The following is a 17,417-nucleotide window of genomic DNA, read 5'->3' as shown; positions in this document are numbered from 1 at the left end:
TTCAAAACATTCAACTCTTTCGCCGTTTCAGCTCCAAGTAGACATTTATGGTCTCCTTCAACGACGTAAAACTTTGCATTTGAACGTTTGTTACCTGCTAAAATTTCTGCTTCAAACATTCCGACAAGTTTGAGGGCATCGTTTGAGGCGTAGGCCTTAAGAATTCGGTCTGCTGGTCCTTTACATCTAACGTGCACCCCTGAAGAATTCATTTCATTCCAAATTTTGTATGAAATCAGATTAGCATCCGCTCCCGAGTCAATTGTCATGACAACAGGAACCCCTCCGATTTCGAAACGAAACTCGTTTTTTTCCCATAGCATAAAAAATATTGCCATCACCTTCTAAGTTAGACATGTCCTCGTTGATTGTTCGAATACGTTTTGGGGGACATTTCCCATACCCTGGGTTCGCGTAGTTTTGCCTTTTCAGTGGCCGTTGGATTCTGGTCTGGCCACTACCCATCGATACTCGCTGGTTGAATCGATAACAGTTTCTCGCATAATGGCCAATATTATGACACTTTCTACATTTTTCCTTCTTCGCAGGGCACATGGGACTTTCCATCAAATGACCAGGTAGACTGCAGGCAAAACATGATTGAATTACCCCTTGCTTCATAGCCACTCCTCTAGGTCGAATGGACACTATGTTCCTGTTTCTATTGTAGGATGATGATTGAACAGATTGGATTTCACTTCCGCCTTTATATTCCTCTATCGGCTTACCCATTCTCAAAGATTTACTCTTAGTATCTTCCATAGTAGTTCCCAGTTCGATAATTTCATTCAAGTTTCGCCTATCTTTTCTCAGAATCTCAATCCGCAGGGCTTCCGATTTGCATGTTTCAGTTATCTGGTCAGCAATGTTCTCATCAAAACATTCGGGAAGAAAATCACAACGCTTAGCTTGTATTCTAAGTCTTAAAACATAATCCGAGAGTCGTTCATTAGTTTTCTGTTCCATCTGCCGGAAAAGGTACCTCTCGTAAGCTACCCTACGCTTCGGTTCAAAATGGTTATCAATTGCTTTGATGGCTACATCATAATACGGAGGATCCTTCAAAACTAAGCTGACTTGTCTAGCATCCGGTAAGTTATCGAACAATTCTTGTAGGTCAGGACCCCCCAAGTATAAGAGTTTAGCCCGTTTTTCAATCTGACTACTAATACCATTTGCGTCAAAATAGCATTCTAGTTGTCTCTTCCACTTTTCCCATTCACTGGGAAGACGGTTTTCTTCAATGTTCATATTGAACGAACATAGCGGCCTGAAGTTATCCATGATGCACCGATCTAGAAAATAATGGATTCTTCCTATACTCAATCATTCCATTTGCTGTTTTCAATAACTAAAACTCATTTTTTTTTTTTGCTTGGCCAACATCTTGGAGAATAAAGTAAATAATAGTCATCATAAGGTGTATGAATATTTTTTTTTAAAATGTTGAATAAAACACAATAACTCCTTTATTTATTTGCTCTGTCACAATTAGTTGATGAATTGCATAACGTAATACATCTCCCTTTAAATCCAAAATAATTTCAAAACTATCAGTTTTGAACCCTTTTTCTCTTTAAATCGAAATGTTTTCAAAACCAGCAGTTTTGAATTCCTTTTATAGATGATATGCATCTTCATACTTCATTTGAACTAAATATATTTACAAAACCAACAGTTTTTCATTTCATGTGAACATCAACTTATTCCACTAAATTTTTCTGCAAAACTAACAGTTTTGCCAGTTTTTATCTTCATTAAATGTTCTGTTTCAAATAAAGTTTAACCATCAGTTAAACAAGGCTTTCATTTCGCAGTGCAATTTACTTATTTCACCAGTTTTTCTTTTTCATAGCAAAGCAGTCGTTTTGTTTTGTTTTTAATCTGTATCTCAACACCCATTTAGAGCCAACCAACAGTTGCCCAATCGGAGAAACCAACAGTTTCTCGTTTCCTTTCACTAACCAACAGTCAGTTCTAGATCATCAGACCAACAGTCTCACAAAATAAAATCGTTCACTTTTTTTTCTCTGATTTCTTTCCTATACCAATACCAACACTTGTTTTCTTCATCCGAAGCCAAATTTCTCCTTTCGTCAAGTTCACAATATCACACTGTCTCCGTTTAGCATAAACATTCTAATTGTTCCTTCCTCTCAGACGTTTATTTTCACTCTCTACATAGACTTTCTTTACCTACTTGCATCACACAACCACTTTCAACCATTATCTCTCTCTTTCGTTAAATCCCGTTAAAAATTCATTCCCGCAACGTTCATTAAGTGATAGAAAATTGAATCCGCCATTTGAACAAATCTCACAAGATGTTGGACATGATTTACAATTGGAAAACACCATTATCTTTGCCAAATTTGGTCATAAACTTACCTCCAAGTTCCTTCTACGAATATTTCCAATTTTGAAGACCGCGGGGTAGAAAATAAAAATCCCTCTCGTCGCCAGTGTAAAGTACAACTCCGGACACTAATGGAAACGCAACAGCTCGCATTGGACGATGACTCTTAACTGCTTTATTCGATGTTCTCTCTACAGTGTGTTTCGTATATTAGTACAGTTCATGGTTAACAGAATACATTAGGTCAGTTCAATCTGTTAGTACACTACACCCCCCTCCACCCCCCCCCCCCCTCTTGTTTTTCTCCCTTGAGCCATCTCTAGGCCCGCGGCTGGTTTTGGAAGGGCAAAACTTTTTTCTTCAAATGTACAAAACTCGATGCAAAAGATCAAACTACACAAAAATTCGTCGGCCATTTGCCAGTTCATCATCGATTTTGATTTTAATTTTGATTTAAATTTTGATCAAAAAATACAAGGCCAAAAAGTGGAAGGATTATATTGGTGATCCCATTAAAAAGGAGTTCACTTTTGAGTAATATTCAATATACATTAGACTAGTTCACTTTTCGGCATTTTTCGCAGATCAAAGCCGGACTCATACGGGTTGTTCCTCAGGCATTTTCAAGTATTTCTGCCTAATTTGAGATCTATTGAACTAATTTCTGTTCTGCGCAATAAGTTTTTGTGAAAAAAGTCCATTTTTCTTGAAAATTTTCTTATAAGAGTTCTAGTAAGCCCATTTTAATATGAAACGATAATTTAAGGATGCATGCTGGTTCATATTATTAGCAATTTAATGGATCTGTCTTAGATAACCGTTCAAAACAAACCGAAAAAATTTAAAAAATCATAAACTACCAACTTGAACAGAAATTTTACTGACAAGTTGAAAGTTAAAAATCTACAGTAAATTAGAAAAAAATATTATTCGCAAAAGCTTTTCTTGTAAAGCTAGCTCTTTTAATTACCTTTCTTTTTATGTAATAAACATACAAATTGGATATATAGCGGTCAAGTTATTTACAGATGTTTTCAACAAATTTGAATTGATAAAATATTTTTCATTCAAGTTTTCTCCTCATCAACTTGTGCACAAGCAAAAATATTTGATTAAATCTAGTACCCCAAGACTGGCCCAGGAGTAAAAAAAAAGCGCGCGCTTTGATCAAGTTGTATGCAAGTTCTCTTGAAGCCACGTTTTTCAGGTTTCATGAAGCTAAAACTTGAATAGAAACATAATATTGATTTAAGAACTGATGCATTAATATTTGAATAACTTTGCTCCTGTTCTTGCGATAATTTAACTGTATACATCAAATGATTGATAATAAACAGGGCTACATTAAGAAGAAAAGACTTTGTTAAAAAAAAATTTTCAGATTTACTGTAGATTTTAAACCTTCAACTTGTAATTAAAATTTCTGTACAAGTTGGTAGTTTATGAATTTTTAAATTTTTTCGGTTTGTTTTGAACGATTATAATAAAATAATATTATTATAACGATAATTATCTAAAACAGATCCATAAAACAGCTAATAACATCAACCACCATGCATTCTAAAATTATCATTTAATATCAACAGGGGCTTTCTAGAACTCTCATAAGAAAATTTTCACGAAAAATGGACTTTTTTCACAAAAACTCATTGCGCAGAACAGAAATTAGTTCAATAGATCTCAAATTTGGCAGAAATACTTGAAAATGCCTGAGGAACAACCCATATGAGTCCAGCTTTGATCTGCGAAAAAAGTCGAAAAGTGAACTAGTCTAATATACATATATTATTTAATAAATAGTGTTGCTTGTTATGCGAAGAGTCTGACCTTAGACTTAGACTTAGACTTTGATCCCTTTTTTTGATATTTTTCTGTTAAGGGGAATGTGACATGTTTCATATTTTTTAAACCAGTGCTGGACTCCTACGAACGTAAAACATGATTCCAGAAATTTATTAGATTACATTAAATTTGTTTTAAAAATCGATTTCGTCTTTGTTCAGAATTTTTTTTTTTTTTTTTTTTGTTTCGATTATAGTCGTTTTACCATCTTTATGGCAATCGCGACTTTATCAACGTTACACTTGGCGGATCGTTATTGAAAAACTATCCGGTACAACTGTGTTCGATGTTTACTCTATAGCTCAGGAGACAACAGACTTGCCAACTGAGCTATATCACAAGCCCGTTCAGAATTTTATGTTTTTGTCCTTTTGTTCTAGACTGGCTTACCCTTGGAAAATATCCCTATTTATTAAATATTAACAAAAATAGCACCAAAACTATACAGCTACTAAGGAAAAAGTTGAACTCTCACATAATTCAACCAATTTACTTCAAAACGGTTGTTTGTTTGCGAGCCTTCGAAAGAATAGATATTTAAAGATTTCGAAAATACTTTATTGCTTACATTTGAAATGTTCAATATAAAACCAAGTTTTTCCCAATTCAAACCTCAACTTATAAGTTTTAAATGTCAAAAAAGTTTTGAGACATTTGAACTCTAGACTTAGTTATTGATGATCATCTGGAAAAAATTCGTTTTGAACAAAGTTACCTCGGTGATCAATGTTAACCCGTTTTACGGTACCCTATGATCAAGTTGAGTAAAATATGAGTATGAGCAAGTTGTAATTTATCTAGAAAGCTTATTCAAAATCATAAAAAACTCTCGGTTACCTAAAACCACAGAGTGCTAGAAGTCGGCATTGTCTTCATTGTTTGACATTTTTTATCATATAAATATTTCCCATTTCAGAATTACTTGTTTCTGGAGCCGTTTCATAATAAAAATGGTTTCCGTCATGTTTTATATTAATGCAAAAACAGAACCTAATTTTTTAAGCCTTAAAAGTAAATGATAAGAATCCAAAATTTTTAAGCTCTGGTAAATCTTTATTAATTGGCAGTTTCCCAATAATGATCATCGTGATGATGAAGAGCACATTTGAATTACTCTCATACGTCGCTCAGCGCTTTCTTATTTTATAATTTTTTTCAACATTGATGGTTTAACGACTTTTCAGTCAATTTTTGTACTCAAAAGGATTGTTATATATTACTGTCCTGAAACGTCTGGACATTTTGTTAGTTTTGTTTTGCAAATTTTCTACTCACTTCAAGAAGTGACAAGCCAGGTTCGTTTCTTGTCTAATATTTATTGTTGTTAAAGACCAATGGTTGAATTTTCTTTATAAATACTGAGTTAATATGTTAGTTCACAAAGTCGAGTATATCCCATTTTTGGACTGACTGCTGCATCAGTAAGACAGCAACGCTTCACCATTTGACAGAGACTACGCGGTAGCGCTTTACTGGTGGCACATTTTGCGTATTGCTGTTATTGTTTTAAATTATGTCACTAACATCTGGTTTTATCTTTGGATTTGGTATTAGTATTTTGTGTGTTCGTGTAAGAGTATTTAAAGCTAAGCGCTAAGAATCCAAAAATTGTATACATTCGATTTAATGAACTAACATATTTATACAGTTTTTATACAGAAAATTCTACCGGTGGTCTTTAGCTACAAAAAAAATTAGACAAGAAACGAGCCTGACAATTAGTGAGTGAGTTTGCAAAACAAAATTAACAAATTTATAGTTTACGTCCCGGGATCTCAGGAATTTAAAAAAATCGGGAACTCTCGATTCCCGGGAATCATAGTTTCTTTCCCAATTATTCCCGACATGTACGAAATTATTTCTCTGGAAAAGCCTGATAACCTCCGGAACCATCCTTATTGTTCTTTTTGAAAATGAACTCATACAAAACTCATTGAGGATATGCCTATTCCTGTGGGAGTAGAGATTTTGCAGCCATTTGGTGCAATTTTTTGTATTCAAATAGGAAGATAGGTTTAAAAAGATCATATGTATTTCCACACCATTTTCATTGAACGAAAACTCACAACAGTTTGAAAAATATATGAAAAATGTACCTCGAAAGTATCATTTATGCACTTGCTTCCCTCTGGCTTTGAGCCAGAAAAATTTCAAAACTTTAAAATTAAATATACATCGTTTTTCAAATGAAGAGTAAATATGTAAAGTGTTCAGAAATACGAAAAAAGGTTGAAATAATCAAACAAATATAAATTTTTTTTTAATAACCCCTCATTGTATGAATTATTCTTCATTCGACATATTCAGGTTATTTTATGGTTCATTTAACTGTTTTTAATTTATCATTGTTTAAACCGGTTTGATTTATTGGATAAAAAATATGTTAAAAAAACATAATAAAGAGTATATTTTGAAGAAATTAGGGGCTTGTTTGCACGAAAGGTTCGATAAACTATGTACAACTTGAATTTAAGAGCATATATTTCACATGTTTTTGAATCTTACCCGGCATCCCGGGAATACCCGGGAAACAGGCTACAAGATTTCCCTATTCCGGAAAAGGGAAAATGGCCGGGAAATTGACAATCTGAACAAAATGACAATTTTACTAAATTCACAATAAAATTACAGTTTTCCACTGAAGAATGCTACATCAAATAGCCAAAACTGCTGGCCAGTAATAAATATCAATCGTTTTGAATACAAAAATTGACTGAAAAGCCGTTAATTTATCAATATTTAAAAAATTCAACTTTGTCGAATATCAAAATCAATTAATTCATAATTTTGACATAAATTTTCCATTTAGTTTTCCGAAAATCTCCGATTATACTAGCCTATGTGGATTATGCATTATCTGTTTATTAGTCAGGTTCAAAGGCCTAACAAGTTGCGTTTTGTCTCAAAACTCAACCATGATTGTATGCAAAACTTTAAATGAACTTTTTCATGAGTTTATCTAAATATTTTTGTTTGGTGGGATAGTTTACTTATTTGTTTTGAAAAAAAACAAACACAATTTTACTGTCTAATCTGAAACAAATCCACCAAAACTGTTTTCAATTTAATTTGTGAACGAAAATCGAAGGTTTTATGTTTTTGTTAATTTTTCCGACTTGAAGTTTTGTATTTAGCGAAAAACATTATATATTTTATTGTCTTCCTCGTCCCTGAAAAATTTTTTATAAAGGATCAAAACGTTAGCAACATAAACCAATAAGTTTCTGCTGAACACAAGACTGCGGGCTAAAAACAAAAAAAAAAAATAGATTCCTTAAAAGTTTTTTTTTTGCTGAAAAACTTTGTCAAAGACCGTAACTTGGTATTTTTATGGAAAACTAGTAAAAATCTGATGAATTGGAGTTTTTATTTAGGCATTGCAAATGCGGCATGTTGAACTAGCCAAAAATAAATCGTTTCGCATCAACAGTGTTGCAAGTTTTGTTTATTTTTCAATGTCAAACTTGTTTGCTAAAAAAATACGAAATTAAGTCTTCTAAGAAGATGCTCAAAAAATTATTGTTTTGAAAACAAATTATTTTAGATTTTAGAAAAATTAGGTTAGATGACTTGGGTCCAGAGGAAGAGGAAAACCTACGTGTTTTTCATAACAAAATTTAGTATTTTCTTAAAAAAAATCATATAGATGATAATTTTCGGACCAGAGAAATCACCAAATAACTCCAAATAGACTCAGTCTGAAAGATACGATACCCAAATTTCGTATTGCTACGGAATACTTAATATTACAATTATGAGGTGTCCGATAAGCTGTAGTAGCATAATATAAGTAGGAAAAAACTGTACAAGGCACACCAGTTAAGCAGAGAAGAGGTAAGAGAATTTACCAAATTACGCTGTCTACGGACTTTGTATTGTGCCTTGGTTCGCCCGCATCTTGAGTCAGCGGCAGTCATCTGGAGCCCTAGTCACGCCAACTGGATTCACAGAATCGAATCCGTTCAATCTAAGTTTACCCGCTCAGTACTACGGCTTCGCCCGTGGCCGATTCCGGAACAATCTCCTTCATATACGCAACGATGCTCTTGGTTGGAACTGGATACCCTTGCTGATCGACGAGAATACATGAAAGCGGCCTTCGTTGGAAAATTGCTACTCGGAAGCATTGATGCACCAAACATTCTTGAGAAGATTGACTTCAACGTGATGCCTAGACAACTAAGAAGTCGCGAATTCCTTCGGCTTGGTTTTCATCGTACACTTTACGGCCAGAACGAGCCTATCCGTGCAATGTGTGTAGTGTTTAATGATAAATTTAGCGAATTTGATTTTAATATGACCCCGGATATGTTTGTGAACCGCTTACGGGCTTCAATGTTAAGATGATATCGTTTTATTGTAGTACTTGATGTTAGATCTTATCGTTACTTTTATTTTCTGATCCACTATATTTAATGTGTTATGTAAAATCCCTAAAACTAGTTTTAAATATCCTGACAAACTATTGTATCGTTCATGTATTGTATTTGCTACATTCATCGATGGGTTTTTATGCCTTGTGCTTTTCCCATCCCATCCATTTATACTAGTCGTTCGATGGATTAAAAATAAATAAACAATAAACAATAAACAATAATTGCTATTTACACCGATACCAAACATCTAAGAACCAAATTTAAAGTTTACGATGATTCAGGGATCAGATTTACGTATTATCATAAAAAAAATTATGATAAATACACGATTTTGATTATATTTTTGTATAAAACTTGAACAGCCAGAAAACGAAACGCGGAACAAGGATTATACGAAATGTAATAATTGAATTTAATTACATGTTCATCGTTTTTTGAAAACCAACCATACTTTGACAAAAAATCATTTATTTTTGCTAAACTAATCGAAAATGTCGCTTTTCAAAGTACATTTTCCTCAGAGTATTTGAATTATAGGGTACCGTAATCATGTGTGAACGTACCCCCACGCCGGGCATGATGACGTAGTTGTTATGAGATTCTTCATACATTCCATAGGAATAAAAAATAAATCTACGTTTTTCGTCATTTGCATACAAAAGTTCAGTAATTAGTGTTAAAGAACTAAAGTTAGTGTTAAAACAATTGATTACAGTATGAAATGTACTGAATAAAGAGCTTGGAATCATTCCAAAACTCGAATACGAAAATAGTTACGATAAAAGATGATTTATCGATTTCATATTTTACTGTTAACGAACTCAAAATTTGCGTTTTAAATGATTCATTAGAACTATTAAATGTGTCCTCATGCGATATTTTCAATTTTTAAGCTAAGAATTTGCTCAGAAATTATTCCGAGTAATAACAATTTCCCCGAATAATTAGACGTTTCCGCGGTAAATTAGCATTTTATGCAGAACCGCAAACCAAACCGTGTTTTTTAAAGAAGCTCATAAATCAGAGAAGTTGAATTTATGAATTTGAGGACAGTGGCGTACAAGTTACTGGCATAAATAATAATTTTTATGGAAAAACTGAAGAATTCGGTACAATGCTTGCTACTTTTCGTAACAACTACGTCATCATTCTGGAAATCTGCCAACCAATATGGCGGATGAGGTAACCTGTTATTTCGAAGAACTTTGCATTTTCCTACATCACTATAAGTAAAACCCCTCCAAGTAGGCAACGAAATTCAATTTCTTGACTGATATCGCGGCAAACATGGCGGCGGATATCTTTTTCGAGTCGAATATTGGTGCACCTTTTTAATTCGAACGAGGACGTTATTTGTAATAATTATGTATTGTTATCGTAGTTTGGGAGTCAGCAATTAAAAAGAATGGCATTTTGTTTTGATATTTGGGTTTTCTCAAAAGTAGACAGCATTTAAAATTCGTGGTAAAACACGTGGTCTTGTGGGTATTATTCTCCAATTTTGATATGATTGATTTAAGTTAAAATTGAGAAATTAGTAAAATACAAAAAAATATTTATAGTCTTCCGAAATCCATAAAACCTTATACGTTACCCATGAAAAATAACAAGTTTCATGTTGATTCCATTATACCTTCTGTTTCTAAGAACCAAAGTCGTTTTAATGAACCTTTTATGTAGTAAATAATGAAAAACCTTGTTTGCTACCATAAAAATGACAAAAAACGTCATTAGAAACCATACGTTAGTGCATTTTTGAGAAAGATTGGTATGGGCCATCTTACCCCGCTGGTGCCTTTTGTACAGTTTTCCCCCATCAATCAAATCAGAGACTCATATGAAACGTGCCATCTGGATTAATAAAGATAGTGAGTAATAATATAGTGGGTCCTTTACAGATTAGCTCATTTCAATCACATTACAACCGATTACACTAGTTTACAGCCTTTTTGAACTTAGTAAACTGAAGGTCATTTTTAATGTAAAATTGGGCGCTGATTTCGAAAATGAAATTCAAAAAAATCTCAGTAGAATCGTTTTTGAGTTATGCTCAAAATATGAAATTTCGGAAAAATAAAAAAAGTTATTGTACTTTGATTAAAATATCTCAAACGGCATAACAGTAATTCAAATCCCTCTTTTGTTTAGTGAAGGAGAATAAATTTTCATTGATCATCTGAACACTATTTTTGCGTATGATCAACAATATTGATAATATTAATGACTTTATGATAGATAATAGAGATGTATCGAATATTCGGTCCGCCGAATATTCGGCGCCGAATACCGCCGAAAAGCCGTTAAGCCGAATATTCGGCTCACCGAATAGTTGAGCTAAGTATTCGGCCGAATAGGCCGAAATCTACTACAGACTTGTAAATTTTTCAAATAATTTTGGTTAATTTATCAAATATCTATCAAATGTAAAAGCTACACAATCATTAAAAACTTATGGTTTTAGCAAAACATCTATGGTGTATCCGCGTATCTTTCACTGTAGATCGTTCAGGAGAATGCTGACCAGTATCGCTTCATACTTTGATTATAGTTTATTCCAGATTTTCTGGATATATTCAGGCTTGCCCATAAATTCAGTAAAGAATCCAGATAAGTCAAATTTGGCCGGGATGTCCAGATATTGTTTACAACTTCCCGAGTTTTGCTCGGGTTTATTCAGATTATTTGCTAAATCAAATTAAAAACTCAAATTCCTCTGAAATTCCTCAAATTATTTAGATTGTGTGTTCAATAACGATTTTTATAAAAATTTAAAAACATACATAAATTTTGAACTTTTTGATTTTTTTTTTCAACAATCGTCCCGAATGTCTGATCGTGTGGATACGTGTGGTTGAAAGTTTGGTATGCTTAAGGTTAAAGATCATCTATCTTTTCATCAACTATTTTGAAAATACCTTGCTAAAATTCAACCTTCATCGAATTCAATATCAGAGAAGCAATTTCAAATAGCTTGATACCTGTTTCGACATGTTTTACACCAGATTTCATAGGAACGCAATCTCTTTGGTGATAAACGCCCTAGAAGCGACTAGTCATCTGATGTCTTTTCAGTTATTGGTGACATTTTAAAAATCAGAAAGACACCTGTGGTTAAAAGTTTAAGGCTTAAAACCCTCTTTTAATAAACGTACAACAACAAAAAAGACCCCATTAATATGGAAGAAATAGAAAGCTTTGAAATAATCGCTTAAGTTTTTTTTCATTAAAAACTCAATAGAATATTCGACCGAATATTCGGCCGAATATTCGTTTGGCCGAATAGTTGAAAAGGTCAAAATTCGGTATTCGACCGTTCGCCGAATACCACTATTCGGTACATCTCTAATAGATAAAATATTAAAAACGCATTTTTAAGAGAAAATATTGTTTCAGCGAAAGTTTTTGACTCGATGGTAACATTTAAAAAATCTGATTTTCTTTTGCGCTTGATTGTCAATTTAAAACAAAGATTTCAAGTGGTTATTTATCAAAATCGGTTGGAAATTTAAGAAGTTATGGCTACTTTACCATAACAGTATTTTTCTTTGGGTTTTTAATATTTTAACGAATCGCAGTGCACTTATCATATTATAGGAAGAATGAAACATGATAAATCTCACTCGCTCCAAGCCAAAATTTTTAACTTGCTTATCAGAAGGTCACAGGCCAAATTTCATGAAGATCTGACCATAGGGAGGGGTGCTTGAGTCTCAAACGTGATTAAAATTTTAAGGTATTTTACCCGGGAGGAACGAAAAATACTGGTTTTTCATCAATAACTGTTCTCATCACTAGCCAATTGTTTTTAATGGTTGATTTTCTTAAAGCCTCAAATGACACAAATATTTCACCTGAAGACTGTAACTCGATTGGATTTGAAACAGAAAAGTTATTGCGTTTCAAAGATTGTATTTTGGTCGAAAATTCTCTTATAAAACCCAATGCGCAAAAAGTACTCATTGCGTGTTGGACAAAATTTGCGGCCTTTGAACTGCAATAACTTTTTTACTTCAAATCCCATCGTGTAGCAGTCTACGGGTGAAATATTTGTCTTAACTTAGGCTTTAAGAAAATCGACCATTAAAAACAATCGGCTTGTGATGAAAACAGTTATTGATGAAAAACCAGTATTTTTCGTTCCTCCTGGGTAAAATACCTTAAAATTTTATTCACGTTTGAGACTCAAGTACCCCTCTCTATGGTCAGATCTTCATGAAATTTGGTCTGTGACCTTTTGGTAAGCTAGTAAACAATTTTGAATTGAAGCGAGTGAGATTTATCATGTTTCATTCTTCCTATAATATGATAAGTGCACTGCGATTCGTTAAAATATTAAAAACCCAAAGAAAAATACTGTTATGGTAAAGTAGCCATAACTTCTTAAATTTCCAACCGATTTTGATAAATAACCACTTGAAATCTTTGTTTCAAATTGACAATTAAGCGCAGAAGAAAATCAGGTTTTTTAATGTTACCATCGAGCCAAAAACTTTCGTTGAAACAATATTTTCTCTAAAAAAATGCGTTTTAATATTATTTTTCTGTCATAAAGTCAATAATATTATCAATATTGTTGATCATACGCAAAAATAGTGTCCAGATAATCAATAGAAAATTTATTCACCTTCGATATACAAAAGAGGGATTTCGAATTACTGTTAGGCCGTCCGAGATATTTTAATCAAAGTACAATAACTTTTTTTATTTTTTCGAAAATTCATATTTGGAGCATAACTCAAAAACGGTTCTACTGAGATTTTTTTGAATTTTATTTTCGGATTCAGCGCTCGATTTCACATTAAAAATATTGGTCGGTCAATCAAGTTCACGATTTTTTTCAAATTTTGTAAACTAGTGTTATGGGTAAAGATAAAGAGAAGGGAAATCAGTAAGGATTTTATTGAAGTTGATCTTGAACAAATTGTATTAATTTTTTTTCCAAACAAGTAGAAAATAGACACCAAATAGGTTTCGAATGTTTTTTCAAGCATAAGCAACGTTTTTTCCATGATGCACTAAACTATTGTGAATTCAAACTTTTCTATTCCACCCATCATTACATTGGGTGCCTGGCTGATATGTTCGGATAGAATTTTCCCAAATTGTTGATGCTACTGTTACACTTTGGGAATCACAATTTTCGAACGTTGCCCGGTAAAATAATAATCGAAGCAGCAAAATCAGGCCACCCATCCAGCCAGAAGTTACCGAGGGAAAAATCTCTCGCCCCAGAAATCAGCAAACAGCACAGTTTGTGCCAAATTTTCCCATCATTGAATTGGTGATTCGTGACGGGAAAGGAAAAATAGCAGCATAGCGATTCAGTTTTTTTAGATTTTTTTTTTTCATTTGTTCCATATTATTTCATCCATTGATCCCTGCCGAGCCGCGAAAACGATCCGCTGACGACGCTCGTGTGTGGGTGTTTGTGATTTCTCTGAATGTGATTGTGATTGTTTTGGGTGGTTGGAAATTGGGAAGGACGTCAATGTCGTTAGTGTTATTATTATTATTTCGCTTCCTGGCACAGAGCTGCTGCTGCTGCCTGTTAGCAGAACAAAGTGTGAAATGGGCGTTTGCACATTTAAAGCTTTACAGCTTTTGAATTTTTATTATTTCTGCTTTCCGGGAAAATGGAACTTGGTTGTTTGCCTTCCCTTAAACCACCCAAAGGAAGAATCAAAACGACGACGGAAGCAAAAGATGGCAGCATCCCATTAGAGCTTACGGGTGGAAAATGTTTATGTTCTTCGAATTCCCTTCGGTCTCTGGGTAGGTCCGTAGCAAAGTAGCATTTTCTGGTGCCAGGTGCTGGGAAAATTAGAACCTGGCAACATGTTGGTCCACGTTTTTTCACGTTTTTCAAACTCGAACTGACTAGATCGGGTGGATTCTCGGATCTGAAGAGGCCGTTCACCGCACACCCCACTCGCAGATAATTGCAGTTTAATATCTAGGCAATTTACTTTGGGTGTTCAGTCGCCCTTCCGGCAAATGATTTCTTATTCGATGAAACATTCTTTGAAAAAGGAAATGCAAATCAGCGAAATTACACTTTCCAACATTTAAAAAATAATGTATTTTTTTCCTTATTTCATTGCAGTCAAAACGTCTGATGTCGAAGCAATTGAGGATCATCAAGCCATCCTATACTGTCCACTTTTAGCGTCTAATCGCGACAAAATCAACATGGTGCTTTGGTTCAGAGACAACGCGGGGATCCCGTTGTACAGGTGAGTTGAAGTTGGTGTGTTTTTAATCTCTGTTTTTCATACTCAAGACTGAAAATTAAAACAAAATTTCCTTGTTTTTAATGCTTATATCAAGCATTTTCTAAGTACAGCCAAATGAGTCATGTCAAATTTCGCAAACCGACCATATACATTTTGAAGTTTGGCCCAAAAACTGCCCTGTGCCAAATTTCAGCTCAATCAGACTTGATTTACGGATGCCTCAAAGCGCTCAAAGTTCCGGTTTTTTTACCTTCAAAAATCACCTGAGGGCCAAAGGAAATTAGAAAAATTTGGATGCCAAATGACTTGAAAATCTCTAAAACTGAAATCTGGTGTGATCTCAGAAATTTTTTTTTCGAAAATCGACGTCAAAATTTTAGAAATCACGTTAAGGGGGGGACCTAAGGAATTTCGGAAAATCTAAATTTCAGTTTTGATGCATTTTAAGTCATTTGACATCCAAATAAAATTTCGATTTTCCTTAATTTCTTTAGTTCCCCTTACGTAGTTTTTGAGTTTTGAAATAGATTTTTGACAAAAATTCCAAAAAAGGTCCCCGTTTGGTGATTTTTGAGGGTAAAAAAAACTTTGAGCGCTTTGTGGCACTCCAAAATTAAATCGGATTGAGTTAAAAATTTACCAGGGTCAGTTTTTTAGGCCAAACTTCAAAATGTATGTGGCCGGTTTTTGAAATTTGATCATGAATTTTTTTCCTAAATTTTATGCCACCCTTACGTTTATAGCTCATTCTTAGCTGACGCTATACTTTGAAAATATTTAAATTTTTAAATTTAACTAAGTGTTAACTCAAAAATTTTGTCAGTGAACATCCTTTTTATCGAAAAAAAAAATGTTTACCATCCTTAAATATTTAAAAGTTCAAGATGGAAATTAATGTTGAACGACATGCAATAAAAGTCGCCATCTCCCTGTGGGATTTGAACCTTCATCTTGCGGCTCTCTAGAGTTCACATATTGCATTAAACGACAGAATACCTCTAAGCATGTACCTACGAATATGACCAACGCTGGAAAAAAATTTAAATATTTATACTCTGAACTGCAAAGGAATTATTATGAGAACCCATATACAAACACTCAGACAAATTCTTATTTTATTTAATTTCCATAAGATGCATCTTATGAACCACTTATAAAAGTGTAAAATTATTTTCTATAAGAGTCTAATGAAATCCTTTCTCAGTTTTCATACGAATTCCTTATGAAAAATAGAAGCAACGGCATTGAAAAAAAAAAATTAACTAATTCATTCCACCAGTCCTCTATTTCATCGTCGTCAGAAGCAATAATTGTATACTTCTTAAATTTTCAATGTCAATATGTTACTGATTTTCAACATGGTATGTTGAAATTTAATTTCAATAAACGTTACAGAAAGATACATTTTATTTCAGTTTACTTTTCAGCTTGGCTACTGGCAAAAAGCTCCAAGTCATAGGTACAAGACGGCAATAAAACATTTTTGGTTTCAAGTGTTCAAGTTTTGCTGATTGTTAATGTTATTTCAAACAACTTAGGCATAAAATTAAATGAAATATTTTTGATTTTTTTTTTATATTTTATGCGACATTTCCTTTTCCCATAATAAAGCGGGAATAAATTAAGAATCCTTCTTTTGTCATTCGGAGTTGGAAAACCACGAGGCTGGGGATAATAAAAAATTATGCAAAAATAGTAAATTTGGATAAATCTAACAGAAGATTGCATGCAATAAAATTGTAAAACACTTCCAACGCAATAAATCGAATAATCGGATTAAAAGTTGATGTTGATAAAATAAACAAAACAAAAGACGACAAAATTTCAGGCCTCCACAGTTTGTTTTTTTGCTTTTGAAATAATTTGAATTTTCGTTGAATTTATCGAAATTTCCAGAAAACAAACTTCGATACTAAATTATTTCCCCCTTCGGGTTTTCGGAAAAATTAAAAGTTGCGAAGGGCTATGATCAAAGAAGAAATTGAAATTTGTTCCGGCCTACTATCTTATGAAAAACAGCAATCCCAATTGAATTCGGTGTTCATCCTCTGAGTTCATTTCCATCATAAAACAATCTTATGAATGTCATTATTTTTTCTTGGGGCGCTATATTTATCATAAGAAAATCTTATGGCATACCTAATAGGATTTTTCTAAGGGTACGGTTAAGGCTACCAAAATTTTTCGCGCACGGGTCCGGGTCAGGCAAACTATATCCATAAACCTGGCAAAATACAGGAGTGTGATTCCAGAATTTGAGACCCAAAAACCGGGCAGATTTTGTATAAATCTATAGAATAATCAACAAAAATCAAGCATACAAAGAATTTGGAATTTTAACCATAATTCAAATCGTATTTTAGGCTTCTCATTTTAAGAACCCTTCTTTTTTCGGAAATTTAGTGAACAAATGTGGGCAAAATCCGGGCATTTTTCAACAAAATCCATGTACGGAAACAATATTGACGATATGATTGCTGAGAATTTTGGAACACAGCCGAGTGCGGAACCAGAATTTACAACATGATTTTTGAATTTCAAACGAACTCATTGATATTCGAATTACATGATATGGTTAATTTTTCAGTTTCATAACTATTTTTTGAATGA

At 33.4% G+C, this 17,417-nt stretch overlaps 1 protein-coding gene across 1 annotated transcript in view; it reads left to right on the top strand.

The window, feature by feature from the left end:
• LOC129747451 (nephrin-like) overlaps positions 1-17,417 on the top strand; it is a 239,376-nt gene that overhangs the window by 67,333 nt on the left and 154,626 nt on the right. The window contains exon 2 of the mRNA XM_055741684.1: positions 14,678-14,807. Within this exon, the coding sequence (XP_055597659.1) occupies positions 14,678-14,807 (130 nt within the window). The remainder of the gene's footprint in view (positions 1-14,677; positions 14,808-17,417) is intronic.

Source organism: Uranotaenia lowii, chromosome 2, assembly GCF_029784155.1.
Source record: "Uranotaenia lowii strain MFRU-FL chromosome 2, ASM2978415v1, whole genome shotgun sequence".
Classification (NCBI taxonomy): Eukaryota; Metazoa; Arthropoda; class Insecta; order Diptera; family Culicidae; genus Uranotaenia; species Uranotaenia lowii.
Note: the sequence above shows the minus strand (reverse complement) of the source record. Positions and strands in the feature narration are given on the sequence as shown.